The 17,797-nt window shown below is 33.0% G+C and overlaps 1 protein-coding gene across 1 annotated transcript in view; it reads left to right on the top strand.

Annotated features, from left to right (window-relative positions):
- The window catches only part of LOC137924960 (synaptogenesis protein syg-2-like), a 71,314-nt gene extending 55,716 nt beyond the window's left edge, over window positions 1-15,598 (top strand). The window contains exons 14-22 of the mRNA XM_068768382.1: window positions 22-106; window positions 970-1,083; window positions 2,466-2,578; window positions 6,998-7,181; window positions 8,959-9,087; window positions 9,841-9,927; window positions 10,000-10,328; window positions 14,149-14,413; window positions 15,398-15,598. Coding sequence (XP_068624483.1) covers window positions 22-106; window positions 970-1,083; window positions 2,466-2,578; window positions 6,998-7,181; window positions 8,959-9,087; window positions 9,841-9,927; window positions 10,000-10,328; window positions 14,149-14,413; window positions 15,398-15,468 — 1,377 coding nt within the window. The 3' untranslated portion in view covers window positions 15,469-15,598. The remainder of the gene's footprint in view (window positions 1-21; window positions 107-969; window positions 1,084-2,465; window positions 2,579-6,997; window positions 7,182-8,958; window positions 9,088-9,840; window positions 9,928-9,999; window positions 10,329-14,148; window positions 14,414-15,397) is intronic.
- Window positions 15,599-17,797: the final 2,199 nt, after the last annotated feature.

The raw sequence follows: 17,797 nt of genomic DNA, 5'->3' as shown, positions 1-17,797 counted from the left end.
ATTAATATTATTTTGTACTAGACGCACATAAGCTATCTGTGGTGGTTCAATAGTACAACGCACAGCAGACGCGAATTGAAAATCTCCCCCTCACAAAATAAATTAGGTAAGTCACAATCATTAATGATGATTTGTTTTAATTTATGATATCCTGGTTACTGCTGAACTCATAAGTTTATATAACGTAGACAGTCCCGCTCACTCGTTCACTTTGACAATATGAAAAAGAACGAACGAACGAATTCATTGTTGTATCAATCACCGTTCACAAGTATCTTACCACCACGTAGACAGTCCATATGAATCTAACAAATGGTCGCCTGAGGCTTGCATAATATAGTATATTCCTGATTCTTTAGTAAGCAACCCGTCTCAATTTGGAAACGAGGTCAAGAAGTTGGAACAGGTAACCGATCTCAGTACTGACCTACAAACATAGGTCTTAATATACAAAATATAATCAAAGAAACATCTCACTTTGTGAGTACTTAAAAGACTCATATAATTCATAGGCAATAAATAAATCTGGGGTACAATTTGTTTGAAAAAAGAAGAAATATACATATATAGGTTGATTGGTTATGGCTGTAAAAGCTTTGAAAGAGGTGAACTTATAACTTAGATAACTTCTTTTTAGCTGATACCGTCACTGCAAGACATATGCCTCCCCCATAGATGACCGATCTTGCGTTAGCTGTATCCAACGATCTTGGATAAGGTGTACCATGTATTAATTGACAAAGAATGAGTTAAAAATAGCAACCACGAGCTAGTTGACCGACCCGGCGTGGGCATGCTCGCCTTTAGGTAGACGGATGACATAGCCAAGGTCGCGGGAACTCGCTGAATACGTGTAGACTGGTCATCGTGGCCATCTTTGGAGGATGTTAACGCCCAGTGGGTGTTTATCGACAAAATTGTGATGATGCTACTATATTTAATGTACGTGTGTGTTGCTTATTGCATTAGATACGTATGACTACGTCGTGAATTCGTCGTCGGATTACGGCTGGGTTCAGTGTGTCGGAACAAATGCCGTCGGACAGCAGACCCTTCCATGTATCTTCAATATTCTACCTGCAGGTAAGGACTTCTGTGAGTTTTTATTTATTTGGTCTACATCCAATCATATATTATTAATTGAATCGAAAGAATTTGAAAGAAAAATATTAAAACTAAAGGCGTAATTGTTAAAAGTAGACAAAGCATTAAACACAGTACATATATATAAAATGAATTAGGGTAAACAAAAAAGATGTACATTTATGATATAAGGCATTGATATAAAGATGACGATGTTTGTTCTTGCAGCCCAATTTAGTGTTCTTAGCTCTGTCCGTTTGCTTGCGCAAAAATCCGTTAAAAATATTAAAATTTTGATTAATAGTTGTAATTTAACAAATAATAATTCTTTCGAAAAAAAATTACTGAATTTGCAGCGTTGTCGGAAGCGTCCCAGAAGAGCAATATCCAACTAGCTTGGTCGCTTGAAATTCCGGATGTCGTTGGTCGCCATATTGATGACTTTCTATAAGTGTTGCCATATATTTTTTCGAAGTACTTACAAATCTTTGTTGTATACAAGAGACCTGGTGAAGAGTCGATAATTTTATATAATGGTAAATGTTAAAATTAACATCAGATGCTTGCAGAAAAGATTGTGATATTATACCTGTATAAAGTGATTCATGGTCTAGTGAATTCCATAGAATTCCTCTCAAAAGTAAAACTAGAGATTCCCCGACTAATTACTCGGTTAGGTAATAGAAAATGTTTTCAATAGCTATTTCGTTAAATTAATATGGGTCAACATTCTTTACTGTATACATAGTGATTGAAAATTAAAAACTAAAGTTTTTACAAACCTATTTGCAATCATTCTTTATCATACTACAATAAACTCCATAGGCTTTTTAATTTGTGGCAGAACAAAGTCAGCACGGACTGATAAATGTTTAATTTTAATATGTAGTAATCAGAATTTTGACAACGTGTTTTCCTACTTTATTAATGTTGTGTTATTTATATATTAATTATTTCCGAAACTATTGATTTTTAGACAGGGCATACTATATATGTACACTGCAAATGAGCTATTCATTAGTTCATTATTTTAAAACATCTTTTATATCTATAACGAATCACACGATATATTTTACTTATACGATAATTTTATCTAATTCAAGACTTGTTGTTATAATTTATTTATAAAATAAAAGTAATATTATAGAAAATATTTCAATATTTGATCCGATTATGGAGTGAATAAAGTAAAAAGTGTCTTAAACGTTGAGATATAATAATATCGGTAAAAGTTGCACGAAAAGATGTGACCCACATAGCTAACGTCGATCGATTCCATCCGTTTGAAAATGTATTTGTTAAATAAGATTCCATATTTCATATAGCTTTCAACACTTCACACAACAAACGTTTTCCTCTAACGTTATTGATTGTTTCTTTAGAAAAGCCGTCATCGGTGAGGAGTTGCGATATTTCCAATGTAACATACGATTCGATTATACTAAACTGCGCTCCGGGACTAGATGGTGGATTGCGTCAAACGTTCGTATTGGAGGTAAGCTATTTCATACAAATTTTATTTTTATTACGATAACTTTTTATCTCATCGATGTATTTCGAGACATATTATATTAAAAATAAATTTCCTCCCTACGCATCTGTGTGTATACATACGTTAGAGTCTATTTATATTTTAACACAATTACGCTTGACTGTTTCGACTTATAAATTGTATACATTTAACTTAATTAGCTTTAACTTAATACATTACTTTAAATTTTCATTTAACTAAATAAAATAGATATAAACAAAAGAAAGGCCATTAAAACTTCAGTACCGGTCGCTGTTATTTTTAATCTATATACTTCTGTATTTCTATTATCATTGCATATTAATATTTATAACATTGTATTAATTATATTATTGTATGTGTATTAGAATTTGTAGTTATTTTAATACATGTACTAAACGTAATTTGAATTTTAATATTTATGTACATCGGATACGTTAAATGCGAGTTAGATATAGACAACAATGTTTATTTAAAAGTAAAATTTTGGAACGTTACATAGGTTGACTAGTGGCAAAAAAATATTTTTTAAAGTAATAAACGGTGCGGGGAAAGGGAAATGTTGAAATCACTGACCGTGCGGATTTCCTAGTCACTGTGTTGTCAAGTGAGCATAGCGCGTTCGCGTCGAAGCATTTTTTTCAGGAATGATTTTTACGTATCTGCTCGTCGACAATTTTGTTCAGGGACGGTATCCGACGGATAAGTGATGGACCGAGTAAATCTTAATTGTTCCTGGGTAAAGACTCGGCGGCCAAAGCCGAGTCGAACTTCAATGACTCGTTAAAACTTGAAATGCTTTTCAAAAAAAGGTCTTAATGTAAATCTTTTTAAAATTAAAATTGTTCAAGAACTGAAAGAAAGTGACTGTTGACTGAGTCTAAAGTGACTGTGACTCACACAAAAATTTTTGTCAAACGATGTTGAAGCGTTTTACCATTTTTCTTCGTTTCACTTAAACGGTTTCGTCAAGCAAAACTGTCGTTACTGATTTCCAAGAACCTGCAATCTTCGACTGAAACATAAAAAAAACCATTGCATTACCCTAAGGGTAAGTGTCGTGTTCCTTATTAACGTATGGAATAATTAGATATTTTTTTTCTTGAAAATGCTTGTGGCCAGGCGATGAATAGTAATAGTAAGAATTATCGACGCATGCGAGCTCATCCGATGAACTTATCACAAGTGGATGGTGCGACTGTACACATGGCCGGAGTTTTGATGAATTTACTCTAAAAAGCATTCCACTTAAAAGTAATAAGTTGCTTTGGGGATACCCTGTGAGTACTCAGATCACCCGACTTAACGCCAATGAATTTTTTTATGGGGGCTACCTCAAAAAGAGGGTTTACTATAACAATCTACGAACTATTGCGAATTTAAAATCAAATATTCGTCGCGAAATTGACTCGATTGAACCAAGTTTACTACGGTGTGTGACATAATGATGGATGATATAATTTTTAAAACATTAAATTTGAATTTATCTTCTATCGTTCAATGTCTTCAAAACGATTTTTCAAATATGATATTATTATTTAAGTTTGAAAAAATTAATCTTCCACCAGACACCCTGTATTACATGTGCAACAATCAATTCCACATTTAATTGAGCGATTTAAAACAAATATTAAAAAGGTATTATTGAAATATATATATTATTCTATACAAAAATATTTTACTAATGTTAATGTGTGGAATTAAATGTTGTTACCCACTCAGGAAGTTAATTATTGTCAAGCACTTTTAATTAAAAGTATATTTGTAAAGAACAACGGTTGAGTTTTTCTCCTATGGTATCTTCCTGTAGGGTTAATAATACACACATTTTATGTTGATTAACAATTCAAAAGTTCTTATTGTTAAAAGCTAATTCGAGTAAAGAATTATTTAATTTTGAATTAAATATTTTTGGGCTTTGGTTTTCTAAATACATTTGGTATGACCTCTACCATTGGGTTATCATAGCCATATTGTATATTTATGATATACTTTTTTGTTTGGCATTTGTCAGCTATAAGCTATACATTTATCGTTTTAAAGCTTTTACTACTTTATTTCCATTCATTTTATTGACTATGTTAACGTCATAATAATTCCTTCACTAAAGTTTTTTCTGAGAGAGTCTATATCCCATATTATACAATATAATGTTTGCTAATGTAGAAGCTATATTTATTATAAGATACGAGAATGGCGTTCGGATCTGTTGTCCGAAAGATTTCACGGATTAATATCCGGTTATTTGTTCCTTTGCGAAGACCTCTCGCTAATATTTGAAAACGTTGCATGACGATAAGCGAAACCCTAAACCGCTCGGGTCTTAATAACCACGTAATGGATTATTGATAACGCTTGGACTCCTATAAAGCATGCGTTTAATCCTTAGCTATTTCATACTATCATGACTAGATAATGAGAATGATTGGTTATAGCTGTGAAAGCCTTTAAGGGTAAATGTATACCTAATTTGCAGTCAATTTACGTAATGTACACCTTGTCCAAAAATAAATTGTTTAAGAAATAATAAATAGCATGAGACCGGACATCTTGGCGATCTTTGACGAAGGCCTATAACAGTGTTAAAGCTATTATAATAACCAAAAACCTAATTTATAATATCAATTTTTATCTTAATAATATCTTAGAAAGGAACTAATATATAGCTACTGCCGCTATGCAGCAGTAGTCATGCAATAAAGTGCACCGCCCGACAACCCGCTGATAAATGCGCGTGCGGTAAATAATGCGAAATACGACTACCATCGTCAATCTACTCTTTACACGTATTTCACCCTTCCACGGGATATCCTTAGGAGGTGTTATACCGACCAGTGCCAAACACCGTGTGGCAAAATCGGTCACAGTCACTGTTTACCGCTCGCGCATTTATCAGCGGACTGGCGGGCGGTGCACTTCATTGCATGACTACTGCTGCATAGCCGAAGTAGCTATATATTAGTTCCTTTCTTAGTTAGGATGGACTTCCGCGAGGTAACGCCTGATTCTATTAGATTAATAATATCTGTCTCGAAAGGCCCTGTACAGCCAAAAGTTATTGGCCTGTCGAGTTCTAATAAAAAAAAAAAAATGTAGCTTATAGCAGAGTGATCGTTATATGGTATTGATTAAACGTATTAATAATAATAATGAAGTATGAATTTATTGATCTATAAATATTTAATGATGGAGCTGTTAAACAAAAGTAATAAGTTCAAAGCGAACTGCTAAATGCGCAGTTTCAGTAGTCATATTTTCTGATTTCTTTAAGTTTTTGCGAACATTTCTCAATATTTTCCCGTAAGAATATTTTCAAATTATGACGTTACCATATTTAAATAAATATATGAAATTTTTAAAGGCTTGCATTATCTTTGATGGATGCCATCACAATAGAGAAGCCTGACGAAAGTAGGTATTACACATACCTACTTCCGTCTATAGATTCCTATATCTATCTTTTTATATATTAGTTTGATATTATAAATTTCATCTTAATATCAACGAATAAAATTGTAAGTGTTTCTTAATAACACTAATTCGTCATTTCAAATGTTGATTTCTTTGTAATATTTTTCTCTCTTTGTATATTGTACACTATATTTCTTTACTTCCAAATTTGAATATATTGAATTATTTCCTAGAATATTTCATATTTTTTTCCCTTATTCTTCTTCATGATCGATCTATTAGATATTTGTTTGATCTCTTATCTGAACCCACATATTGTACTCGATCGTTCAGAGGAAATTTAATGTCAATTTTCATCTCTACTTTTATTATTCCTTTTTATCATTTGAATAGCATGTAGTGAATACAAAATGAATATTTGTATGTTATATTATGTCGGTTATAAAATATATTTTATAATATTAATCGCAAGCGCAGTGTCGGATGTCTGCGCAAAAGGAAGTCCAGTAGGAATTACAGAGAAGGCCTTTCTCTAACAGTGGACATCCCTCCTGTGGCTGAAATAATGCTGTGCCCTTTATTTTATTGGCTTTGAATTTTTTTTTGTGAACGTCTTTCCGGAATCTTTTGACTTTTAAGTAGCAAGCTACGAACGGTTCGGAGCGATGAACTGCTGAAAAGAGCCGACCTAAACACGACCTGCTCTTTTTAAATGAATTTTAACAGACGATTTATTCATTATAATATCAACAATGCAAATAAGCCAACAAACCAAGATGAGGAACAAAAATTATTGAAAGCTTTAAAAAGATTTATTAAATGGTACTAAGAAAAGGAAGGTCTCGGGATCTTTAAACATGTGTAAACTCGACTCACTGAAGGGTTCTTTTTATTATCTTTTTGGAGACGTAATTGAGTGAAAGTCATTTGCTATATTACCATTAATCTACAATTCAAATTCACATGATGTTTTTAAGATCGTTACGATTGCAGGTATTCGATAAAGCAACAGGTTCTCTAGTGCGTAACATAAGCAGCGATGAACCTCACTTCGAAGTGCCGGGATTATCTACGAGTGGTACTTTGGCCCTATTGATAAGGTCGTACAATGGTAAAGGGTCCAGTGAAGCCTACACGATGTCCTGTAGCCTTTTGCAGTATCCGGAAAGGAGGACAGGTTAGTAACAATGTTTTATGTTCATTTACAAATCAAATTTAAATAATTACAATTTATAATTTGGAAAGCTATTTATATATACACAAAAGATGAATTTATTTTCTCATTTAAATTTACATTTTTTCCATCTTCTTTTGTTAAATCTGTAGCTTATAATATATTTAATATAGCAACGAAATTCTTTACCTTCCGTGTTGGACAAAAAACAGTGTTTCGGGAAGATATTTATGTATTCTCTCGCGGTAAAATTAGTAAAGACATTTTAACAATAACATACCGCTGTATGGTGTTTAATCAAAAAGCGCTTTAACCTTCTAATTAAGAGACACAAATAAAAGGTAGCTGTGTTTTACTATCATTTAGTGATATCGATATTATACATAGCTGTCCTGACAAGCTTAGTTCTGCTAGAAGATGTCTGTCTGTCACATTCTAATAGAATAAATGAATGAATGAAAAAATGTCATTTAAAAATTACTCACTTTGTTGCTTACATATCAAATGTACAAATTCAATTTGTAATAATAAATAATAGTGGTAAATTCGTTCTCAAGTTAATGCGTGATTTATAAAAATGTATTACCAACAAAATACATCCTCAAACTAAGTTAAATTAAGGCTCTTATGCTTCCGAACGGTTTGTTTCCTAACAGTGAAAAGACCGACAAAAATACCAAGATAGCATTAGCTGCCACTTCCGTATAGAAACTTCCACTTTGCACAAGTTTTTCGGAGTTAACAGTGAACTTTCAGCAGAAAGTGTGCTTAGAGAATATTATAAGTACGAAAAACATATCGAATAAATATAAAGATGATAGTAAAATGGATAAGGTAAAACAACTGGCTGCCAATACTTCGTTCTGTGAAAAGTTATTGGCCTGTTGTAGTTCAAAAGAAGAAATATATTTGTGCAACGTAAATCAAAGTAATTACCTTATTTATTGATCTAATGACTTTTTGTCTCGCTCTTTTTGCGCAGTATGAAAGATTTTAATGGACTTTTATGTCACTTGGATCTTGACATATTTTACACTAGAACGAGGTAAGACGGCTCTTAGCAAATGAATTTAAAAACATATATATATTTGCATTGTTTAAGTTTACACGTTAAATTAGGCAGTGATATAACTGTGGAAGCCTTATCACCAATCGACTATTATATTTATGTTGTCATTGCTTATTATATTATAAAATAAATTTAATTAAATATTATCTAATATTATATTTAACGAGGTAAAATATGTGTATTTGTACTGTACTCTATTTATTAAGCATTATAATGAAACTATTATTATGTTATTGACTATATCTTATTATGACACTGATGTCAAATATTTGGTGATACTTTCTCTATCTTGCTGCGTATATTAGGCAGTACTGTGATTTCGGTAGCGCTATAAAGGAGTGTTTTACTTTGTGTTTTTCACGAGGGAAGTAGTGTTGTTTATGAAATTTTCTTCGAATATTTTTTATTATCTATTATTTATGAATTAAAACCTCGTACGTGCATTTACAAAAAGAGGAACAAAATATTAAATGAATTGGCGGAGTCGTTCTTGAGTTTTCCCACTTGTAATGTTACCGAAACCGCTGTACCGCGCTTTAGGAAATGCAATAATGTGGGGTCTGAGGAAGTAAGAGCATGCGCTCCTCCACTTGTGTTGACGGAGGACTCACGGAACGAAACGCTCGATACGCCCCTCTGTTCTAAGGTATTACTACATTTAACGATGCGTTTGTTTTTAGTTAGATTATGTAATGGTTTTACTTTTTTTAGCACAAGTCCCTGTGAAAGTGGAATTGACGACATTGCTGATAACTGTATTGGCGACGGTCTTAGCGGTGACCGTCATGGCGACTGTCTCAGCGGCGGTCTGTTATTGCAAATACTGTAATAACAACGTAGGTAGGTACATTATTGCTAGCTCTCTATTTTTATGTACAACAATTATTTCTTTATTTGTTCTGTATTTTTGATAGAACAATCGTGATCATTGGTGTCGTTCATCATCATTTCAGGCGTAATATATCCATTTCTAGACGTAGGCCTCCTCAAAAGATTTCGAATAGTACCGGTTGGAAGCGGCCTGTTTATCTTTTTCCGTCGACTTTAACAACGTCTTATATTATGGTATCTGATCCATGGTCATTATTCATGATGACGTTTCTGACCCAGGAGTATCATCATCATCTCAGCCATAAGACGTTCACTACTGGACACTACTGGTTGAAAGCGGTCTACACCCAACATCTTTTGACGACTGTAACAATGTCATCTGTTTACCTATAACGTTGAACTACATTGGATTTTCTAACTTCAACTGTTTGATGATTGATCACTCCGTTTTTCCTAGTTTATGTACATCTGTAGGTTGTCTGAAAGAAATCGAATGCAATAATACCGCTCATTGTACTTTTAGTTTAGAAACGCACCAAACTAGTACATCTTCACGAAAACACTAGATTATTTAACATGTACGTAAAAACAAACATCTATAGTTTTTGATAAGATAAGTTTGGAGATGTGATGATCCTCCAGAGAGCCTTGATGGAATACCTCGTTAAACAAAATACCCAGTTTATAGAGCAAGGGATAAAGGCGGACGTGCTATATTGGCTTGCTTGTGAACTTTTCTTGTTAAACTAATTATTATTTAAGGTACAGCGGAGAAAGATAAGCCGCAAGAGGAAAGTTCTAACGTATTGCTCACGGGAGAGAAAAAGGCTGAAAGCGCCGATAGTCTAGGTAAGATTTACAACTTTAGAGAACTTAATTACGTATTTATTTTTTGTTTCTGATATAAAATCTTTCTTTTAGATAAAAATCCCGACATAATACCATTGAACACTAAATTAAGTGACAACTGTTCGAATAAATCATCAACAACTGACTTCAGCTCAATAAAGCCACTGATATCTACTTCGAATTTGGAAGAATTTGAAATACCAACACGTTTCAATGCACATAATCACTCAATGAACAGTTCATATCAATACGAGCATCCATTAAAATATAGAGTGGCGAATTTTCAACCTGGCTTGGCACCAATGCCAAATATCGGAACAAATGTGTATAGACAACCTTATAATGTTTATGAAGATTGGTTGAGATACAAAAACGCGTTACCATTGGACAGTAGTCAATTGGTAAGTTGTTATTATTTACATAAACTGCAATACAAATATAATAAGTAATAAATAAAGCTCAAATTTACATGTTGGACAACATGTGTGAGACTTTATTCCTATAAAGTCGGAGGGAAAGAAGGGAGGGGGTTTAAAAATATATCTTATCGTAATAAACATATATCTTTTTTATTTTTTTCATTATTTTTTTTGTGCAATTTTATTTTATTTACACTGTCACAACAGAAATTAATTATTAAATTAAAAATTAAATAATATCACCAACAACATTTTAGCCGTACGATGTACGCTGTTGGATATACACGTCCTGGGCTACGTATGCTGGTTCATGGTCTTTACTCTCATTCCTGAATCTTAAAGTCTGAGCATCCATCTGTTGTACGTGCTATGTGATCTGCTCACTGCTACTTTAGGTGACCAATCCGCTATATACATAATTTAAAGTTATCGATCAAAACCAATTACAAATCGACGACTTGTTTACATGATTTCCAATAAATAAATAAAAATTGTTTCTAGTATCTACATGAGAAGATAAGGTTATTTAAGACACCCGTACTTAGATTAAAAAAAACACATTTTATTTTGGCAGGAGATAAGAATAAATAGAAAGCAATTTTGTTAATTTTTATTTATAATGAATAAAATTTGGCTAACACCTGAGGATACCTGTGTCCAGCTGTGGGTGTTCTGTGGCTGGAATCATGATGATAAAAATAAACCTTGCATATCTAAAGAAGACTACACCGGTGTCTGGAGTTATTTATAAGGAACCAGTTATAAAATTTTTCCTGTCATATTCTAGTAAAAAATAACTGACTTGATTATGGTTCATATAAGCGCAGACAAGTTACATTAATTCTGACTTGTTCTTACGATCGCTTCCTTTACGTATATGGCTCGACTATACATTTTAAAACATAACAGTATCATAAAAGATAATATCAGATGAAACTTCCGTGTAACTAGCTTAGAACAAATTTGCACTGAAATTAAACGAACAGCAACCTACTTTAAAAGGTGAAACAACTTGTATTAAGTCGGTGGAGTTGTATTTAAAATAATTTTCTTTGCGCTTGTAAAAAGGTGATGGATGGTCGACCATTGAGAAAATTATGAGAATAAACTTCAAAACGTACAAAGTTAATTTGTACCTTGGAAATTGAAATGAATGAGCTAATTTAAAACGGTTGTCGGAAATTTATGAAAGCCTTGTATCCTTAACTCTGTTCATTTAATACCGTTGAGTTATATTTATTATGCGCTGAATAAGTAACCAGCTGTTCTGTAGAACCATTTATGAGCACAGATCGAAATGGAATAGTTGTTTATTAGGTATTACATTAGACAATGTATGTTTATAATTACCCTCTTATATTACTGGTTCTTTATATTCAAGTTTGTTGAAAGACACTGGATACAGGCTGTATCTTATCGGCCCTTTTAGAAATGTATGAAGGAGGCCTTTGTCAACTGACGTCTTTATGCTGAAATGATGGCGATGATTCCTCGTAGCCAAATGACCTTGAAGCTCCTAAGTGATTCTGGAATAAAAACCAGAGATTGGCAAGCGTAACATAGGACCTCCATATAAGTTAGATGGACGACAGCACTGTTACATAATATTTAATATACAACTAAACGGCCGGTCTCGCACCGGAGCGAGACGCCTACTAATCAACTTTTATGAGCCATTACGGTATCGGCATCGCGCGAAGTAACTTGCTAACGTTGTCTGCATTGCGTTTTTTTATTTGAATTGCCTTATATATCCAAATGGTACGTAATTAATAACAATTACACCCCTTAAGAAATAACAAAAATGAATGTTGGTTTTTGACTGACTACCATGTTCAAGACACGGGCAGTGAAGCTGTATCCGAAAGATGATGAATGCTAGTCGCTTCTAACTGGTCGTCTTTCAAATATAATAGAAGTGGCTTATGTCCAGCAGTTGCCGTTCTTCGGTTAAAAAAGTGATGGTGATGATTTCTCGAGAGGAAAACCTTTAAGGAACCACCAATCCTACATTTCTTACTCTTTCGGAATTTCCGCCGGATTCCAACCGGTTTGAATTTCAGCATCTTGGTGAAAGTAAGAGAATAAACAACTCCGTTCCGTCAGCTGTTAAAGTTTGCAGAAGCGCTCATGCCCGGTGCGGTACAGCAGTTTCAGTACCATGACGTACAATAAAATATAGTTATTTTTATTTATTTACATATTGTAAGCATTCTTTGTTAAACATTTATAATTCGTTGTTTGCAATAAGTCGGCCATTTGTACTTCTTTAATATGCTTCATTTTCTTTTACTGTTTAGTAATGTATAATTAAATAAATATTTAAACTAATGTAATTCTCTCAAAGGACAAGGACTTTGGTAAAGTTTTATTAAAAGGATTGTAGTTACCTAATCGACAAGGAATGGATAGCTGTAGAGCAGTATAAATATATATATATATATATATATATATATATATATATATATATACTTAGTCTGGCCATAAATACTGTTACTATTCAAAAAAAGAAAATATTACGTTTGAATTTGGAATCTGTCATTTTTATATGATTGCTTGATGTGTTTTCTTATTTTCGCGCCATTATATTGTTAAATATTTTGTTATATTAAAATGGAGTGGGGTGATAAAGAGAACCGAATCGCTGTGATTGCCTTACATAAAGTAGGTATGGAGAAAAGTGCAATTTTTAAAACCCTCCACCCGCTTGGTATTAGTCAAATGTTTGTTTACCGGGCTATTGATAGGTACAATGATACCTCCTCTGTTTGTGACAGAAAAAGATCTGGCCGTCCACGTACCGTTCGTGTGAAAAAGGTGATTAAAGCAGTTAGGGAAAGAATTCGAAGAAATCCTGTCCGTAAGCAAAAGATTTTATCTCGGGAGATGAAGATAGCTCCTAGAACCATGTCGCGTATATTAAAAGATGACTTAGGACTTGCAGCCTATAAGAGACGTACTGGTCACTTCTTAACTGATAATTTAAAGAAGAATAGGGTGGTAAAATCCAAACAACTACTTAAGCGGTACGCAAAGGAAGGTCACAAAAAAATTTTGTTTACGGATGAGAAAATTTTTACAATTGAGCAGTATTTTAATAAACAAAATGACCGTATTTATGCTGGAAGCTCTAAAGAAGCTTCGCAATTAGTAAACAGAGTACAACGTGGGCATTATCCCACTTCAGTGATGGTTTGGTGGGGTGTTAGCTATGAAGGGGTGACTGAGCCATATTTTTGTGAAAAAGGTATTAAAACGTCGGCACAAGTTTATCAAAATACCATTCTTGAGACGGTAGTTAAGCCTTTAACTAACACCATGTTCAATAACAAAGAATGGTGCTTTCAACAAGACTCGGCACCGGGTCATAGAGCTCGATCCACCCAATCTTGGTTGAAAACTAACGTTCCGGACTTTATCAGCACTGAAAACTGGCCGTCGTCAAGTCCTGACCTAAATCCATTGGATTATGATTTATGGTCAGTTTTAGAGAGTAAGGCTTGCTCTAAACGCCATGATAATTTGGAGTCCCTAAAACGATCCATTCGGTTGGCAGTGAAGAATTTTCCTCTAGAAAGAGTTCGTGCTGCTATTGATAACTGGCCTCAACGTTTAAAAGACTGTATTGCAGCCAATGGAGACCACTTCGAATAAACATTGTATATTTTTAATAGTTATATATTGATGTATTAAACTAACTCACTATGAAAGGAATAAATGTTACGTATAAAAAAAAAATCGTGCTTTTCTTTATAACAATATTTATGGCAAGACTAAGTATATATTATATTTTATATTTTAGTTACCGTTAGAACAAATAAGACCTCCAGAAGAATATATTACACCGCCGCCGATGCTGAGCGACTTATATCGAAACCCAAATCCACAATTCCATCTACAAGAAGCTAATTTCCGTCAAATGGACCATGGCTATGCTGAACATAACTCGATGACGGGTCAAGCTGTTGAAATAACCGATACGCCGTCAGTAAGGGTACATACGGATAACAATAGCGTGCATTTTAACAAATTCGGCAGCTCAACCAATTCTTTACCCCGATTTAAAGGTAATACCTTTTTTTAATATTTGTTTCTTGCGTCTTTTTAATAAATGGTGATAGGTTGTCTTAAAGCTTGTGTGTAAATTTATATTTCATTTGATAACAATTTATGTTTGGTACATTCCATTATAAAATAGTTTCATGCACTGCCCCGCATTTTGTATTGTAAAAGAATGATCTCTTCGTATGACACAAAGAGAAACTTGTTCAGTCATGAAGTAGCCTTGTCAAAATTGATGTTAGTTAGTTTCACGAAGACTGTCGACTTTTGTTCTTTACAGAAGGGCATACAGTTTAGCTAACTTGAAATCAGATAAGCTATGTTACGTTTAGTGAAGAAAATATTATGACGGTACATAGTCGATACATATACATGACAATCTGTTCTATGTGCATAGGAATAACAAGAAAAATAGCGATGTACAAGAGGTTAGCACTGGAAAAAAGAAAAGCTTATAACAAGCCTTTATCTAGGCTTCATAGAATAAGTAACACTTTTGTGGGTATTTGTATATAATTGTATACGGCATTAAAATAGATTCTCATGTTATATCTCTAAATTATTATATAATAAATTTTAATACGAATAATTAAATAAATTTTTCATTACTTCTAAAAATCAAAGGTTTCGAAAATAATCTATAATAATGAAAATATAATAATAAAAAGTGTTTTTGTTAAAATAGATTTACTAAATATTCTAATAAGCTATTGTTTGCTACTTGTCCCTAAGTTGGCACTGTCAGAATTTATTATCCTCATGCATTCCAATAGAAAAAATAAATTTATGTAAATCATTTCAGAATGACCATTACACAGGTGATTGGAAATAAGTGTCAAGTTTTAAAGATTTTTCCTGACTAATGAGATGTTCATTGATCCCTTTAAAGCTTTTACATCTATAACTAATCATTCTTAATACATATTGTCTTGTTAATGATAATAATGAATGTTGATATTGTACTGATGATACTTATAATTAATTTGCAGCAATGACACCGAAACCTTGGCCAAAGAAGATGTCGGAGCCAACAAAACCAACGGACATTGGAAGCGAATAGACAGACTAAGAAAAAACATTTCGAATTTATTACATTATAAATGCAACGAAGAAAGTCGGCGCATTTTGTACATATAATTAGTAATAACTGTTGATAAAATATTAATTTGTTGTGTACATTAAATATTAAATAAAACTTGAGATTTTATACAAATAGTTTTTTTTATTTATTTTATTTTATAAGTATTTTGATAGACAATGCCAAAGTTCAAGTAGTAATGGTAATGGTAATGGTAATATAATAAAGGGCTAAGTATAAATCTTCAACACCATTTATAGTTCTTGGCGGTTGTAAAATATGATTTACAATTTTATTAACATTTTAAAAGATTGTCGCTGAGCCGGTCTGGTTCTGGGATGTACATACATATATAGCCGGGATTACATAATACAATTTGTACAATATAAAACATTAAACATTTAGACTACTATGTCTGTGGATAAGTGAGTTGATGTGGCAGTGAGCAGGCTACATCGTGCCAAAAACAGAGGGCCACTATCACCCAAAGGTTCTTAGGTGGATATCACAGACCGGTAAGCTCAGATTAGGACATCATATAAGATGGAGAGACGTCCTTATTACGGCCATCGCTAGATGCAGAATATAGGTCGCATCCAACCGATCTTATATTATAGTTTCATATTGTGATATTAACATAGAAAAGACAAAAAGACTGATTTACACATAATTAAATCATCCCTTGGGTTTGTATGTATATATAAATTAGATGACGACAGCACAAACATGCTTCTTTTTACCTAATTAAAACCATCTCTTCGATTTATATAGTGATATTAACATAGAAAAGACAAAAAGACTGATTTACACATAATTAAATCATTCCATGGATTAATATATTAAATTAGACGACGACAACACTAACATGCTCCTTTTTACCTAATTAAAACCATCTCTTAGATTTATCTAGTGATATTAACATAGAAAAGACAAAAAAGACTGATTTACACATTATTAAATCACCCCTTCGTTTTATAAATATATAAATTAGATGACGGCAACACAAACATGCTCCTTTTCACCTAATTAAAACCATCCCTTAGGTTTATATAGTGATATTAAACATAGAAAAGACTAAAAGATTGCTGTGTAAAGCAGCATGTTTGTAGTGTCGCCGTCTAATTTAACTATTTACAAATCCAAGGGATGATTAAATTAGGTGTAAAGCAGTCTTTTTAACTTTTCCATGTTTAATATCCGTATATAAAGCTAAGGTATGATTTTAATAAGGTTTAAAGCAGCATGTTTGTATTCTTGCCGTCTAATTTAATTATTAATAAATCCAAGGAATTATTAAATTAGGTATAAAGCAGTCTTTTAGTCTTTTCTATGTTTAATACCAGTATATAAAGCTAAGTGATGATTTTAATAAGGTTTAAATAATTACTCATAATTTATGTTTGCTTCTGGTATTCATATTGTGCATAGGACGTCATATAAGTATATTTCTCATAATTTCAGCCCATGGCCGAACACAATTGAAATTGTTGAATTACGTGATGGCGGGTGTCGTTACGTGAGCCACGAGACGAAGAGAGCAGGTGTCGCGTGGCGGGCGAGGTTTTTGTGGACGCAGCATTCCCGATGCTCGTGAATGAACTTGAGTTAATGAGAAAAATGAATCGGGTTAGCTCAATCGACAGCTTAATGAGTCGATTAAACAAACACGTATTGTCTTCTGTTGCCGCTTATGTTTTAATAAGTAACATTATATTGATGTCATCAGTATATATATATATATATATAAAAATCACGTTTAAGTGCCCCTCACTATATCTTAGTTCCGTCCACAGCAAATTTACGAATGTAGGTAAAAAAGATAAATTATAATGGACGCAAACATTATCCAGTTCGATTAAAATTTTTTTTCTTTCCGAAAAAATCGATGCCTAAATTATGAAATAGACGCTCATTAATTTTTTGGAAAAAGACTGTATAATATCTAATTATTTATTATATTGGACAGATGACATCGTTAAGGTCGTTATATGGTTGTCTATTGTTGGCGTATAAGGAAAACTATGGCCGTAATTATGCTAGCTTGTATCTAAATGTTAATTAATGAATAAAACAGAAAACGATATCAAACGGTTCTCTAAATATTAATAAAACAAGACACGAATATACTATTCAATGTTAAATTAATTATTTAATGGAATCAGGCGTTAGCTTGCGGAAGTCCATCCTAAGTAAGAAATGGACCAATATTTAGCCACTTCCGCACATGTGGTAGTCGTGCAACAAAGTGCACCGCCCGCCAGCCCGCTGATAATTGCGTATGCAGCAAACAATGCGAATTACACAACTGCCA

Source organism: Battus philenor, unplaced genomic scaffold (genome assembly GCF_028537555.1).
Source record: "Battus philenor isolate CCGP_79_NKW_IND1 unplaced genomic scaffold, ilBatPhil1.0.hap1 SCAF_25, whole genome shotgun sequence".
Taxonomy (NCBI): Eukaryota; Metazoa; Arthropoda; class Insecta; order Lepidoptera; family Papilionidae; genus Battus; species Battus philenor.
This window is presented reverse-complemented; position numbering and strand designations above follow the sequence as displayed.